Source organism: Poromitra crassiceps (genome assembly GCF_964638095.1).
Source record: "Poromitra crassiceps genome assembly, chromosome: 9".
Classification (NCBI taxonomy): Eukaryota; Metazoa; Chordata; class Actinopteri; order Beryciformes; family Melamphaidae; genus Poromitra; species Poromitra crassiceps.
The window spans coordinates 21,446,898-21,462,127 of record NC_139630.1 but is presented as its reverse complement, the minus strand read 5'-3'; the positions used below and the strand labels follow the sequence as shown (position 1 = coordinate 21,462,127).

Genomic DNA, 15,230 nt, shown 5'->3' with positions numbered 1-15,230 from the left:
AATGGGGCGCATCTATATCACGCAATGGTTATAATAACAAGGATAATATTATTGTTCTTAGCCTACCTCCAAATGGCGTCAAATCGGTCCCGGGACATATTCTGGCCGAAGTTGGTTTTGAAGATGTTTTTGGATAGCCGCCAGTACTCTCTTCGGACGGGAAGTTTCATTATCCCCATGGCGAGACACAGCCCAATGAATGTTTTCATTTCTTTCACTGTTACCGGGGTCCACTTGGCTGCTTTTTTGGCTGGGGGAATTGTGCGTCTCTGGTCGGCATATCGGTTCGTCTCCGTGACAAGACGGTCCCACATTTCCTCCGTGTAAATTTTCTCGAAAGAAAATAGAGGTGTGGAATCGGCTTGTAAGCCAACACCGCTTTTCACCCCGGGCACCCTTTTGAACGCTTTGACCGGCACAGGACGGTAACAGCGCTGCTCCGTTACCCAGTTTCCATGGAAGCCTTCGAATTGGTCATCTTCGTCAGAGTCATCGTCATCGTCATCCTGAAACATAGTTCTGACCCACTGATCTCTGTCCAAGGGCTGCCAATCGGGGTCTGTAACTGGGTCATCATTTAACTCTTCATCAACGGTGGAATGTTCGGAATATTCCGCGTCTTCAAAATCGCTTCCTTCGCTAATATTATTTTCTTCCTCCATCGCTCTAACAGATCCGCTCAAAGTGAAGAAAAAAAAAACTTTTCCTTCCCAAAACAATCCCAGAATGCATTGCGAGACCCCACGTGTGTTTTCTGAATGATTTCATTTGCCTAGAGACCGGAAATAGGCGAAAAACTACAGCTAAACTACAAATTGACGTAGACGTCATCCCGTCTTCAAAGGTATATTGACGCGAACGGCATCCCGTCTTTAAAGGGAGAATGACGCGAACGTCATCCCGTCTGAAATGGGTTAATGTTTCTCAACCACTGGGCTGTCGCCTATACTGTAGGCCTCAGAGCGTCATCTATCAGGGTGCATACACATTTTGACCAATGGATTTCCATGACTTAGGCTACATACATGAAAAAGTGAGTAAGTTATGACATTCTACTTTAAAATGTCACTAGCCTACACTTCACTTAGTGTAATGCAGCCTTTAAAACCAGGGAAAGACAACATGTATGCTGTATCACCATATTACCATATCCAACATCTAAGACCATATAGTCTCATATCACAATATTGATATACAATTGATATATTGCCCACCCCTAATATTGAGTGCCAGAATCTACCTCCCAATGATGCTATTTGCAGAAAAACATTAGATTTCATTGATTATAATCACTGCTTTCAACTTCTTTCGTTCTTCTAACGTTTCAATAAATCAACAATGAAACACCCCTGCCACTTTACACACTTGGTCTGACCCCCCGGAAACCCCCTCCAGAAACGACCAAGTGGTACACTCCGCATCTGCGGAGTTCCGGTTTTTGAGCGCAAGGCTGGCAGTACAGAGAGACGAGGATTCACATGCAGCCGACCGGTGACAAACAATTCATTCGTGAAAAGTAATAAATATACATTTAATTGCCCAGATATGTCTCTTCTCTTTTTATTTTCACTGACATGTTTTGTGTAAATAAGTCGCTATGTATGATTAACTCTACCGTAACGTTACTGCTATCATGTGATGCAACATCAGAGACTTGAAGGGGAGAGACAGCCACAGTGATAACACGGACAACTTCTCAGTAATCAGCCTTCGTGTCATAAGTTGCGGTCTTGCTTTTTGGTGTTTCAAGAGTAAATATCTCCACTCCACGGACATGTTGAGTTAGAGCAGCCAGCCTGCTGTATGCGAGTGCGCTGCAAACTGTGGACAAGTCCGCCTCCACAACCACATCGTTTACAGACGGGCTACTGTCAGCAACGCAACATAAGCAAAAGATAATTCAATTTAGGTCTCTGTGCATGTTTGTTGTGTTGAAGCTAAGCACTAAATGAGTGAGTACAGTAGCGGGGCGTCTCTCTCCTTTGAGAGAGCCTGCATTTCACTCAGTAGGCTACCCCTAAAGTGAGAGTTTATCAAGCAACATGACGAGTTAATTTGCTTTTGACATCGCACGTCCTGCGATGTGACTATCGCGCATGCGCACATCGCAATGTCGATGTGTAAACGATATATCGTGCAGCCCTAGTGTGTGTGTGTGTGTGTGTGTGTGTGAGTGAGAGGTTATTTGTGTGTGTGTGTGTGTGTGTGTTTGTGTGTGTGTGTGTGTGTGTGTGTGTGTGTGTGTGTGTGTGTGTGTGTGTGTGTGAGAGTGAGTGAGTGAGTGAGAGGTTGATTGTGTGTGTGTGTGTGTGTGTGTGTGTGTGTGTGTGTGTGTGTGTGTGTGAGTGAGTGAGTGAGTGAGTGAGAGGTTGTCTGTGTTTGTGTGTGTGTGTGTGTGTGTGTGTGTGTGTGTGTGTGTGAGTGAGAGGTTATTTGTGTGTGTGTGTGTGTGTGTGTGTGTGTGTGTGTGTGTGTGTGTGTGTGTGTGTGTGTGTGTGTGTGTGAGGGAGTGGGGTGAAAGGTGCCCAGACTAGTGTGTGTGTGAGAGAGAGAGATAGTGAGTGAGAGTGAGTTAGTGAGTGAGAGGTTGTGTGTGTGTGTGTGTGTGTGTGTGTGTGTGTGAGAGTGAGAGGATGTTTGTTGTGTGTGCGTACGTTAGGGATGTTCATTTTGAATCCATTTCCATAATCGAAATTATGTGTGTGTGTGAGACTTAAACACGTGTACCGTTACTCACACTTTGTTGAAAATTAGGAGAGAAGTGTACGAAGTGTGGCGAGGAGGAATGAATTCCACCCAAACCTAGTCCGCAAAACAAAAAAACTAAAACAAACAATAATCGATAAAAATTCCACGTGTGTGTGTGTGTGTGTGTGTGAGAGAGAGAGAGAGAGAGAGAGAGAGGTTTGTGTGTGTGCGCGCGCGCGCGCGTGTGTGTGTGTGTGTGTGTGTGTGTGTGTGTGAGAGAGAGAGAGAGGTTGTTTGTGTGTGTGTGTGTGTGTGTGTGTGTGTGTGTGTGTGTGTGTGTGTCTGTGAGTGAGTGAGAGGTTGTGTGACGAGTGATGACTGACGAGTGATGACTGACGAGCAGAGGTGTAGTGCTATCTAGAGAAGTGGGGGAACGCACCTATATGGGGAACACCTGCACACGCACAGGTCCCAACAAACCCCCCCCCCCCCACGCACGCACACACGCTAACGTTCACGTAGCCTATTAATTAATTAATCGTTCGGGCAATTGCTTATATCAACGAATTAAACGAGCAAACTCACGGATTCCTCAAGTGCTGCAAACCACTGTCACTGACACACGACTTAACTAATTGTGTCCTCGTCCTGTAGCCCATGACATTTGCAGCTCTGAAACGGGCAGAGCAGAGCAGACTCAGCAGAGTCAGTTATCAACACAAACAGCTAAACAATCTCTCAACAAGGCACAAGGCATTGATCATCATTTGGCACGGCGGCCGGCATTTTTAGAATTTTGTGGTGGCGGCCGGCATTTTTAGAATTTTGTGGTGAATTCTGGCGATGCAAATTGCAATGGGGTGATTAACGCTAACTTTTGATTCAACCGCGTTGAAAATAAACACGCTTTTAACAGTTTCTTCATGCTTGTAAACGTACCTTTTTAACAGCTTGTCCGAAAAATGAAAGGATGTTTGGCTGCCTTTTTCATCTTTACTGAAAGTAAAGATGAAACCATCTAAAGTGAGGTAGGCTACTGGGGGGAAAAAAATATTTTGATGCTGAAAAAGCCAGTAGCTGTTTCAGTATAGCTTTTATTAAACTGAGGTTTCCCCCGCGCTGTAGCTAGTTTAGGTGGAATGTTTCCTTTTCCTTCAAGCCACGAGTTGATGCTGTGTGAATCATTCAGCCCACCTTAAATATAGTTAAGGTGGAATGTTTCCTTCTTTCTTCAAGCCGCGAGTTGATGCTGTGTGAATAATTCAGCCCACCTTAAATATAGGACGAATGACAACGTTGCCAAGTTTCACTCGTTTTATTGGCTCGACATGCACACACACACACTGACACACACAAAACACCCGTTGGAGAAGTATGGGAACGCCGTTCCCCCGCGTTCTACCGGCACTACACCTATGTTGACGAGTGAGGACTGACAAGTGAGGACTGATGAGTGACGCCGTATTGTGCGATGACTGACGTGTGAGGAGTGAAACAGTAATGCAGGAAGAATGACAGCGTTTTCGTGTGAGGACTGAAGGTGTTTCAGAGCACACTCAACATTGTTTACTAGGAGACATGACAACTGACAACGCTTAGACTGAGGAATGACAGCCAAACCTCTGAATGACGAGGATGCCCTAAAATGGTTGCCGTACTGCTGCCTGTGCTGGGAAAGACATGGACATTGATCATAAGATTTCACATTAGGTGAATCAATCTATGAAAAAAAAGCACTTAACCCCAAAAAAATTTAAACAAAAGGTTTCTCAATGGATTCTGGTAGTATTGGGTCTCCTAAATAACATACTAAAAGTCTACCAAAATCTACCTCCAAGAAAGCCGCCGTTTCCAAGATGGCGGCCCAGATGGCGGCGAGGAGCTTAAAATGGCTATATCTCAAATTCAGAAAATGATGCAAAGGATTTTTCAACTGATTCTGTTACCCCTGGACATGCTTACGAACATACTGGGCCCTATTCTCCCACAAGCCTTCGGCGCTAAAACGGGCCTTAAACGCAAAAAAACGTGCCTTGCGCCTGTTTTGGGACGATATCAATATGGCTTTAGGCTGCCAAATGCGCTTTAGGCTGAATGGGCGTGGCGCAGTCCCAGAATGGGCCAAAGTGGGCGTGTCGGCGCTAAATACCGGCGTACTGCTATCTTCCGACCTGGCGTTAATTTAGCGCCTTGCGCCTTTGAAAAGCAGGCCTATTCAGTGGGCCAGTTGCGCGGAGCGCTCCCCTCTGGCTCTCTCCCTCCCCTCTGGCTCTCTCCTCTGTCACCCTCTCTCCTCACAGTCTGACAGGCACAATACCGACTGTCTCTGACTCCCTCGCTCAGAGTCCCATAGAAAAAATAAGCTGTAACTTCACTGCAATGTGAATGTCCCAACATGCATTGTGTTTCTCCATTTCGCTACTAAATAGCAACCAAATGAGCCGAAAACCTATATTAAGGGAGGATCTAAATAATGTGTAATGGTAAGACAACCTCCAATTGTAGAACATTTCAATATTGGACCAAATAAAACATCGAAATGAAAACACCACCCTATTTGAAACATATATGTCCTACTGGGGCTATAAATATCCCTTGTCGATTTAACGTGATTTAGATAAGTGACAGCGGAACGCGCTTCGGAAGCTTCTACTGTCATCTGCTATACTGTGATGTCCGCTCCAATAACTTGGCCCTACTCCACATTTAGTTTTACAATAAAAACACATTTATGCAATGACTTTACATAATGTAGGCTATATTTATGTGCATCATCCTTCCTGCAGCAGGCGAGAGAAAATGATATCTTTCTGGACAAACTTTCACCAATCTAATAGGCTATATTTTTCTAGCTGATGCGTTTAGAACATTATTTTCACTTTGATCTTGCTATAGTGTAGCGTTTTTACATGCTTGCAGTATTTCAACTGCAGTTATATTGGTTTGAGAAGCATCATAATATGGAATAATAGCCGATATATGGAGACAGACGGGATGAAGGGAGGTGGGGGGGGGGGGATCAGAGGCTTGGGTTTCGTCTGGTTTTGCTGGACAACTGGAATGGAGCTTAAAAGGCAAGCATGCGATTCGTTTATTGCACTTATCCAATGAACTGACGGTGCATAATTTTACGCTTAAAAGGCGTGGTTGTAATGGTTGAGGCTGCGTCTAGCGCCAAGACCAAGATATCAAGTGCGCTGGTCCACGCCCACTGATTTGCGCTGCGCCAGGCGCTCGGCCTAGAAACAGCGCCGATGCAACGATAGGGACCACTAAAAATCCAGGAAAATACACCTAACAGAAAGGCTTAATTTTCAAGATGGCATCCAAAATGGTGTCCGACCAAGCTTAAAATGACTATATATCGCAATAGAAATGAATTATACGAATGATTTTTCACTTGATTCTGGTACCTCTAGTCATGCTTATGAACATAGTAAAAAACTAGGAAAGTACACCTTCCGGAAAGGCTTCATTTTCAAAATGATGTCAAAATGGCGTCTGGTAGTTTAAATGGCTCTTTTTTTTTCTTTTACAAATAGCCCACTAAAATTCTAGGAAATATATTTAAGCCCCAGTTTCATTCTAGTCTTTTCCAGAGGTGTTTGTACTCTACAGCTCAAGCTAGCATAGTTGAAGCCTTCTTTTTCTGAATCAGTGTCTTTTTTCTTTTTTTTTAGTTTCTGACCTAGTCCTGTGTTTGTGCATGCCTGGGCGTGCCTGGGCGTGTCTGACCTGGCAGTGCTATATAAGCCCCAGTTTCATTCTAGTCTTTGCCAGAGGTGTTTGTACTCTCCAGCTCAAGCTACCATAGTTGAAGCCTCCTTTTTGACCATTATCTGACTTCTGCTAGAAATATTTTACCTTTACCTTGCTAACTGCCTTTTGTTTTTGATCGCCTGCTCCTTGTCACAGAGCCTGACAATACTTTCTCGCTAGGTTCAAGATGAGTGCATTCAGTGCCCAGATCTGTCCCATTTGCAAATTGGAAGATGGAAGTGATTTAGTTGAGATTCGTCAGAAGGGTGCTGATGCCATTCGCTTGCGACAATGCGATATAACATTTTCAGCAAGAAGGTTGTCTCAGCTTCATCAACTGTAACGCCTGAACGTCTACCACCAACTGAATCGGCTACCATATTTCACTGTCGTAGAGCATACTACCAAATCATGGTCTGGATGGGAACAGATGATGGTATGGATGCCCTAGACTGGGGGTGGAACCTGCAGGACAATAGATTTGTCCCACTCATGTCAACAATGAATGTTGCTCCAGACAGCCTCTTGAAGGTCATTCATTGTAACTGTACCACTGCCTGCAAGACACTCCGCTGCTCATGCAGGAAACATGGACTACCTTGTACAACTGTGTAGACCATGTCAACTTCAGGAATGTGACAATCCACATAACAAGTTTCACCCAGTGGATCTTGAAGATGATGATGAATAAAGACCACAATAAGTGTGCAATTTATTGTGTTCAACACCAAAACCAGCTTTTTAGGTTGAATAGTAACCATTTTTAAGATATATGCCAATGTAAGCTACTGGCAGCCATTTTGAAAATGACACATTTCTAGCAGATATATTTATCTAGATTGTTTGCTTGTTCTTAATGTATAGAGGTACCAGAAGTTAAAACAATCCTTTGTAACATTTTTTTCTATTTGAGATATAGCCATTCTAAGCTCCCCGATCGCCTTTTTGGACACTATCTTGAAAATGAAGCCTTTTTGGAAGGTGCATTTTCCTAGTTCTTTAGTATGTTCCTAAGTATGTCTAGGGGTACCAGAATGAAGTGACAAAATTATTTGTATATTTTTTCTATTGAGATATATAGCCATTTTAAGCTTGGTCGGACACCATTTTGGATGCCATCTTGAAAATTAAGCCTTTCTGTTAGGTGTATTTTCCTGGATTTTTAGTATGTTCGTAAGCATGTCCAGGGGTAACAGAATCAGTTGAAAAATCCTTTGCATCATTTTCTGAATTTGAGATATAGCCATTTTAAGCTCCTCGCCGCCATCTCGGCCGCCATCTTGGAAACGGCGGCTTTCTGGGAGGTAGATTTTGGTAGACTTTTAGTATGTTATTTAGGAGACCCAATACTACCAGAATCCATTGAGAAACCTTTTGTTTCAATTTTTTTGGGGTTAAACCATATATTGACTCACCTACATGGCGAGTACTCCATTGTCTTTGGCTCTCCAGAAACCTTCCTCGGCAGTTACTAGAAATGTGCTAACGCTACTGTATAACTTGTGTTGTTGTTCTTTTCAGGCTCTAGCTAACGTAACCTCGCCGCGTCAAGCTAACGGCAACAAAGACATTTTTGGCGCACTTATTTCAGGTGTTGGTCCTTGGTCCTTGGTCCTTGGTTTACGCCCCATGACAAAAAGTGGGGTGAAAGGTGCCCAGACTAGTGTATGTGTGAGAGAGAGAGATAGTGAGTGAGAGTGAGTGAGTGAGTGAGAGGTTGTTTGTGTGTGTGTGTGTGTGTGTGTGTGTGTGTGTGTGTGTGTGTGTGTGTGTGTGTGTGTGTGTGTGTGTGTGTGTGAGAGTGAGAGGTTGTTTGTTGTGTGTGTGTGTGTGTGTGTGTGTGTGTGTGTGTGTGTGTGTGTGTGTGTGTGTGTGTGTGTGTGTGTGTGTGTGTGTGTGCGTACGTTGTTGTTGGGATGTTCATTTTGAATCCATTTCCATAATCGAAATTAACAATCAATTATAGATTATCGATAGCGTAATAATAATAATAATAATAATAATAATAATAATAATAATAATAATAATAATTATTATTATTATTACTTTACTTTACTTTACTTTATTGCATTTGGCAGACGCCTTTGTCCAAAGCGACTTACAACATCACATCTCATCTCATCAGAATACACAAGAAATACACAGAACAATTGAAAGTAATAAATATAAGAACGTAGTGTAGTAAAAAGCATGTAATACAATCAATAAGAGTCAAGTATCCTGGTCTATCTATATATTATATATATATAATACAGCCGGAGCACTGACATTTACAGGGTGGCTGTAGCTCAGGAGGTAGAGCGGGTCGTCCACTAATCGCTTTGGATAAAAGAGGTCGGTGGTTCGATTCCAGGCTCCTCCAGTCTGCATGTCGAAGTGTCCTTGGACAAGACACTGAACGCCAAATTGCTCCTGATGGTGTGCCAGCACCCTGCGTGGTAGCCTGCCGCCATCGGTGTGTGAATAGGTGAATACCTACTGACTGTAAAGCGCTTTGGATAAAAGCGCTATATAAATGCAGGCCATTTATATATATATATATATTTGTAACTGATTCAGGTGGGCGTTGGCAGCAAAAGGCTAGCTGAATCCATGCTGACTGCTGCTACTACCTCATAGTTCATAACGTTATAAACAAATAAAATGACTTGAATTCACTTAAGCACGTGTACCGTTACTCACACTTTGTTGAAAATTAGGAGAGAAGTGTTCGAAGTGTGGCGAGGAGGAATGAATTCCACCCAAACCAAACCAAAACAAAAAAACTAAAACAAACAATAATCGATAAAAATTCCACGTGATCGAATTCATTCCTCAACGATCAATTATCGATTATCGATTATTGATGAACATCCCTAGCGTATGTACATGTGTGTTGTATGCAGCCTATAATGTATCTATATGATTACTGTGATGTATTTCTATGTAAGGGTTAATGCATGATGAGGTGTCCATTATCAGAAATTATTGGACGACGTGGAGGCGTGAACCGTCCGAGGCAAACCGAGGATGGTTGCTTCCGCAAAGTCCATTAATTTCTGATAATGGACACCTCGAAGTGCATTAACCCGCTTATACCATGGTCACTTGCCAAAGAAACAAAACAAGACCATTCATTTATATTTCCATGCATTTTGCAATCAAAATGTAGTTTTGATAACCTTGAATATGAGTTGAGAACCGGCGAGACAAAATAGTCCCATCGGCTGCTCAAGATTAGGCTATCATTGGATAAAATGGCCGCTTAGTGCCTGCTGCACCTGGCACAATTCTATAGTCAAGCTAACTAATAATTTAGCCAATTGTATGTAACAACATACAAAATAAAACGACAATGTTTAAGAATGCAACGCCATGTAACTGGCTCGTTAATTCTCGCATTCAAGGGAATTACATTAAAGGCCCATTCCGTTGGTTTTGGCGAGAAATAAATGTGCACAAAGTGTTTATTATTGGCACTGAGTGAATGCGCCTTGACGTAACTTAAAAATGGCGACCAGGGGCGTTTCTCTCAGACCAGCCGTTCAGAAGATACATTGAAAAACCGCAGTTTCGAAGTGGATAGCATCTCCCGCCACAGCTAGAGGATGTGACGTCTCGCGCGTTCACGTCGAGCTTGTCTCTTGTCCTAGACGCTAACAGGAAATGGCTGAAATAGCTTTTAACGTTACGGTCGTCGCTAGCTGCTAGCTAAAGGAAACAACAACACAGACTCCAGAAAAAGTCCAGACTAAATAAATAAATATTTATCTAATGAAGCCCGTCTGGCCAGACAGCAGCAATGTGACCGACATCGGGGGGAAACTAGAGTCAGGACTGTGTTTTCGGTTCATGAAGGGAACTTGCTGCTTGTAGCTACTGTAATGTGGTTTTCACCAGATAACGTTAGCTGCTTGCTAATGGATTTTCAAGATTCAAGATTTTTACTGTCACTCCGTAGTACAAATATCTGACCACCTGGTCAGAAACTCTGCTAACATTACCATCTTGTGTGAAGTAATGCAACCCTAACGTTACTACCGTTATGCTTATGGTCATGGAACATTATTGTTTGACTGTAGTTACAGTGGTCTACAGATCTATACGCGTGTTTTACCACGATGCGGCAGTAATTCTGTCTAACGGTAGAATGTGGTATCATAGTGGGCCACTAGAGGGCAGTAGCGCACAACTACCTACAAGCGGCGAGACCAGCAGGGCCTCTGCTGGTCTCGCCGCACTGGTCTAAGCAGAGGCAGAACGCAGCAGAGAAGACGCCATAAGCTCCGGGAAGTTTTTTACAATTTAAAGTTTTATTTCATCACTAAATTAATTTCTGATGACTTTTGATGCCTACAAGCAGGGTAGTAGGTTTCAATAAGTGCTACTTTACGAACATTTATGGCCAAAAATGGCCGGTGTGAAAGAGCCTTAGATTAACCAGAGTAGGCCTATATTGTTTGATAAAAATATGTTTTCAGACAATGGGCACGGCGCGCACGCGCACACACACACACACACACACACACACACACACACACACACACACACACACACACACACACACACACACACACACACACACACACACACACACACACAAGGACACAGACTAGAGAGTGTACATTTTTATAATAATAGTAGGCTACCTTTCACCATGCCTTCACTATTTTATATATATTGTATGTATCATGTCGGGCATCGCATCGCTCTCTCTTTCTCCCTGGACAGCTGTGTGTGTGTTATGTCTCTCCCATTCTCATATTAGCCTATGAAATCGAATCAATCAATCGTGTTTTGTCTCTCCCCTTGATGATTAAAGTCCCTGGAAACCAAAATCCACAAACTAACTATTAAATCCACTAACTAACTATTAAATTAACTATTAAATGTAGTGTCTTATGTGCGTAATTGTGTGCCTCTGAAAAGAGAGAGAATTACTTTCAACCCTAACCCCGAAAATAGACACTTTTCTACAAGGTCTGGATTTCCATTTCCTCATTGAAGAGAGCGGAGCGCGCGGTGCACACACACACTGACACACACAGCAGCGGCGAGTGTGTTTGCCGAGCAACGCGCGAACACAGACACACACATGAATGAACAATCTGCCTTGTATTTCCCTATTATTATTATTATTATTATTATTATTATTATTCCTTTGTGTGACATTTGTGCATTCATATAGGCCATTTTTTTTTCTGCGGGTTGTGAGTCTGCCTATTAGAACCATAGTAACGTTAGCTTGATGCTATATGCGGCTAACTAATAGATTTAGCTATATTTATAGAAATTACCACCAGCCCCACTAATAACGTTACTGTCTTGTGTTGATAATGAATCTAACAGTCGGAAATATGCCTAACGTTAGCCTACTGTCTGTTATGTTTACGGTACATTGTTTGACTGTACATACAGGGGGAGCAGGCTATTTCCTGGCTTGTGCTAACATGAGTATCCACTTCCCGCAGCCAGCAGGCTCTGACTGCAGTTGGCTGCAGTGGGACTGCACATACTAGTAACGTTAGCTTGATGCTAATCGCGGCTAACTAATATTAATTTACATTTATAGAAATTACCACCAGCCCCACTAATAACGTTACCGTCTTGTGTGGATAATGAATTTAACAGTCGTAAATATGCCTAACGTTACTGTTATGCTTATGAAACATTGTTTGATTGTTCAGTTTGGTCAACTCCAGGCATTACAGGGTACCGTACATACAGGGGGAGCAGGCTATTTCCTGGCTTGTGCTAACATGAGTATTGACTTGCCCGCAGCCAACGCAAGCCAAAACACGACCAAACATGCCACAATAACGTCCCCTAATTCATCCAGAATCCTTCCTGGGCATCTCAAGGCTGATCTGACCGATAAATTGTCCAGGTTGCCGTTTTCAAGTGACATTTATGAGTTAACGTTACAAAGCAACGAACAGCTCTGCTGTTGCCAGGCAACTGCTTGTGCGCGTGCGAGTATGGTGCCCGCGCGTCAGCTCGTTCACACGCTGCCTGCAGTTACAATAACGGCCACCGGCGTCAGTAATAGTGAGTTTTGACGCATTGAGCCTTTAACGTCTGCAGGTCTTATAGACGTAAATGGCTCGCGCTGCGCTCGGAGGAGACTGAAAACCATCAGCTTTCTATGTTGGAGTCCAGGTATGTTTTGTGCAAGGACGTCTCTCAGTGTGTTGCTGTTAACTGCCCATTTCGTTGTTTGCTGTTGATCTCGTCTTTTTCCTCTTCGACTTGATTTGTATCAGTGATAGAGGCAGCGCGCGCTCTAAGCGCCTGGCTGCTGCTTGCTGCAAGTTGTAAACAGAGGCTTTGACAGTTGACAGCTGAGAGCCCGGCTTCTGTCAGCTGACCAGAACGAAAATTTCTATTTCTTCTATATTTCAGATTTCTAAATAGCCGTTATTTTAATAAACTGAGCACTCAGGGGTAATCTAAATAGTTACTTTGACCGATTTTTTCCCCTAAACTTATAAAAGTGCCATATTAAGCGTTAACGGTGGTATAGAGCTCAAACGGCTCTGTCGTGATCCTGGCACATTGATATGAACGGTGAACAGACCATTTAGCTAGGTGTATATTATCACTGTACAGTATCACAAATTAATGGACACTTTGCAGCTAATCAGAATCGAGTATTCACCCAGACCATGGTATAAATTGTTTTAATTAATCCCTGTTGTCATTAGTCTCTTTTCATCATATCTTCCTGATCGGTAAACCTCATGTCAGCCCCATCAGAGCTTGGCTGCCTTTTCCTGTCATTTAAATCAATAAATTAATGTAAAGTTTTCACAACAATTAAGCTGTTGAATAATTAACAGTGAAGTTATTAATAAAAACAATAAACACAACAGGTGTTTTAGATGAGAAGCTGCTGCTGTATTGAGTCTTGTTCTCTCATCAGATGCCTGTGAACTCACACTGGACCCAAATACAGCACACAGAGAGCTCCTCCTGTCTGAAGACAACAGAAAGGTGACGTGTGGAGAGATGCAGCCATATCCTCATGAAGGCGGAGAGTATTTTAAAACCTCGACTCAGCTGCTGCTGTGTAGAGATGGTCTGACTGGTCGCTGTTACTGGGAGGTGGAGTGGGAAGGACTGGTTTATATAGGAGTGACTTACAGAGGAATCAGCATGAGAGGAGAGGGTCCTGACTGTGAGCTTGGTTTGAATGAAAAGTCCTGGAGTCTGCACTGCTTTCATGGCTACACTGCCTGGCACAATACCATAGACACACGCATACCTCCCTCCTCCTCCTCCTACTCTAAGAGATTAGGAGTGTATCTGGACTGGCCTGCTGGCTCTCTGTCCTTCTACACAGTTTCCTCTGACACACTGACTCACCTCCACACCTTCAACTCCACATTCACTGAACCACTTTACCCTGGGTTTATGTTAGGTGGGTCTCATTGCTCTGGTTCCTCAGTGTCTCTGTGTCAGATAAGCCACTTTCAGACATGAACTCCGGATCAGGTAAGGGTTGCTTCCCACTGAGCCTGCCCCGGATGATACGTGAAGTGTACCCTTTCAGACATGAGGCATGTTGCTTTCACACATGAGTAGCACCTCCGCAGAGTTTGTAAAGTAGAGAGGGGCGGGGGCGGGGGTGGGGGGCATTTGGGCATGACCACATAATGGGGAGTTGTGAAACTAACCACACAGCTGTACTTCACTGTCTAAGCGTAGCCTTAAGTGAATCGCATTGACATTCAACAAACTATCACGACATGCAGTCTGAAAAAAGTTGCTAAAAATACAATGGGCAATTACTGCCTAACGTTCACGGCATATAATCGTTTGCGCATAACGTTAGTAACTAATTAAACAACCCTACAACTCACACCCAGATGCATCGATTTCCTCGAGTTACAGCTATAGTCCTCTGAAGCTTATTATTATATCCATTAATTTTACCTACTAATGTCAACATCGTTTGAGCATAAAGCCTAACCTACTTACTAGGCACGGAGTATTCCTCCTGGCGCCCCTGCAGTCATGATTGTATAGGCTACTTTTTTTTTACTTTCACTTATGATTTTCAAGATTTTCAGATTTTCAAGTACCAACTGCTCAAGGATGTTATGATACAGCTTGATGGTATTATACATGATGTTATGATACAGCCTATGATGTTATTATGATGTTATTATACAGACTTGGCTAGAAATGTAAATTGCTTATACATTTGGAAGCCTTGGTCATGTCCATAGGCTGGTCGTAAGTGGCCTGCAGAGGGCAGCACTGCCCAGACCAAGAGCCAAGGCACTGGCCAAATTCTGCTCCATTTCTGCAATAATTAGCAGTTGCCACATTTGGAGGAGGCGCTGTTTCCTTTATCCATAGATTCAGACTAGATACATTTGTCATTATGAGACTTCCCATTGTTTGTGCATCTATTATTGTTTGTGTTCAAGGATTTTTTTTGTCAAAATGTGAACACAAATAAAGGTATTAAAATGTGTGTCTGTGTCTGTGTGTGTGTGTGTGTGTGTGTGTGTGTGTGCGTGTGCGTGTGCGTGTGCGTGTGCGTGTGCGTGTGTGTGTGTGTGTGTACCTAGGGATATAAATTACATTGTAGCCTACTCCTACCTTTCTGTCTGTCTGCCTGTCTGTCTGCCTGTGTGTGTGTGTGTGTGAGAGTGTGATGGGATGATGATGTGAACTATAAGGTGAAAGTCAAGGTTGTCACGCTCAGTCGATGTGCCTGCATGCTTTTGATGTTGTTCATGCATTTATGGGAAGATGAAAACAGCTTGTGAAGCACAGATTCAGTTTAGACAGGT

At 43.2% G+C, this 15,230-nt stretch overlaps 2 protein-coding genes across 5 annotated transcripts in view; one reads left to right on the top strand and one right to left on the bottom strand.

Annotated features, from left to right (window-relative positions):
* Positions 1 to 515, bottom strand: part of LOC310782944 (uncharacterized protein) — a gene marked incomplete at its 5' end in the record, with an annotated part of 2,881 nt that extends 2,366 nt beyond the window's left edge. Inside the window, one exon of the mRNA XM_083643730.1 lies at positions 225 to 515. Within this exon, the coding sequence (XP_083499856.1) occupies positions 225 to 515 (291 nt within the window). The remainder of the gene's footprint in view (positions 1 to 224) is intronic.
* The window catches only part of LOC310782093 (uncharacterized protein), a 576,458-nt gene extending 562,446 nt beyond the window's left edge, over positions 1 to 14,012 (top strand). For all 4 annotated transcript variants that reach the window (XM_083642771.1, XM_083642770.1, XM_083642769.1 and 1 more), the window contains one exon: positions 13,349 to 14,012. In XM_083642771.1, the coding sequence (XP_083498897.1) occupies positions 13,349 to 13,908 (560 nt within the window). In that variant the 3' untranslated portion in view covers positions 13,909 to 14,012. The remainder of the gene's footprint in view (positions 1 to 13,348) is intronic.
* Positions 14,013 to 15,230: the final 1,218 nt, after the last annotated feature.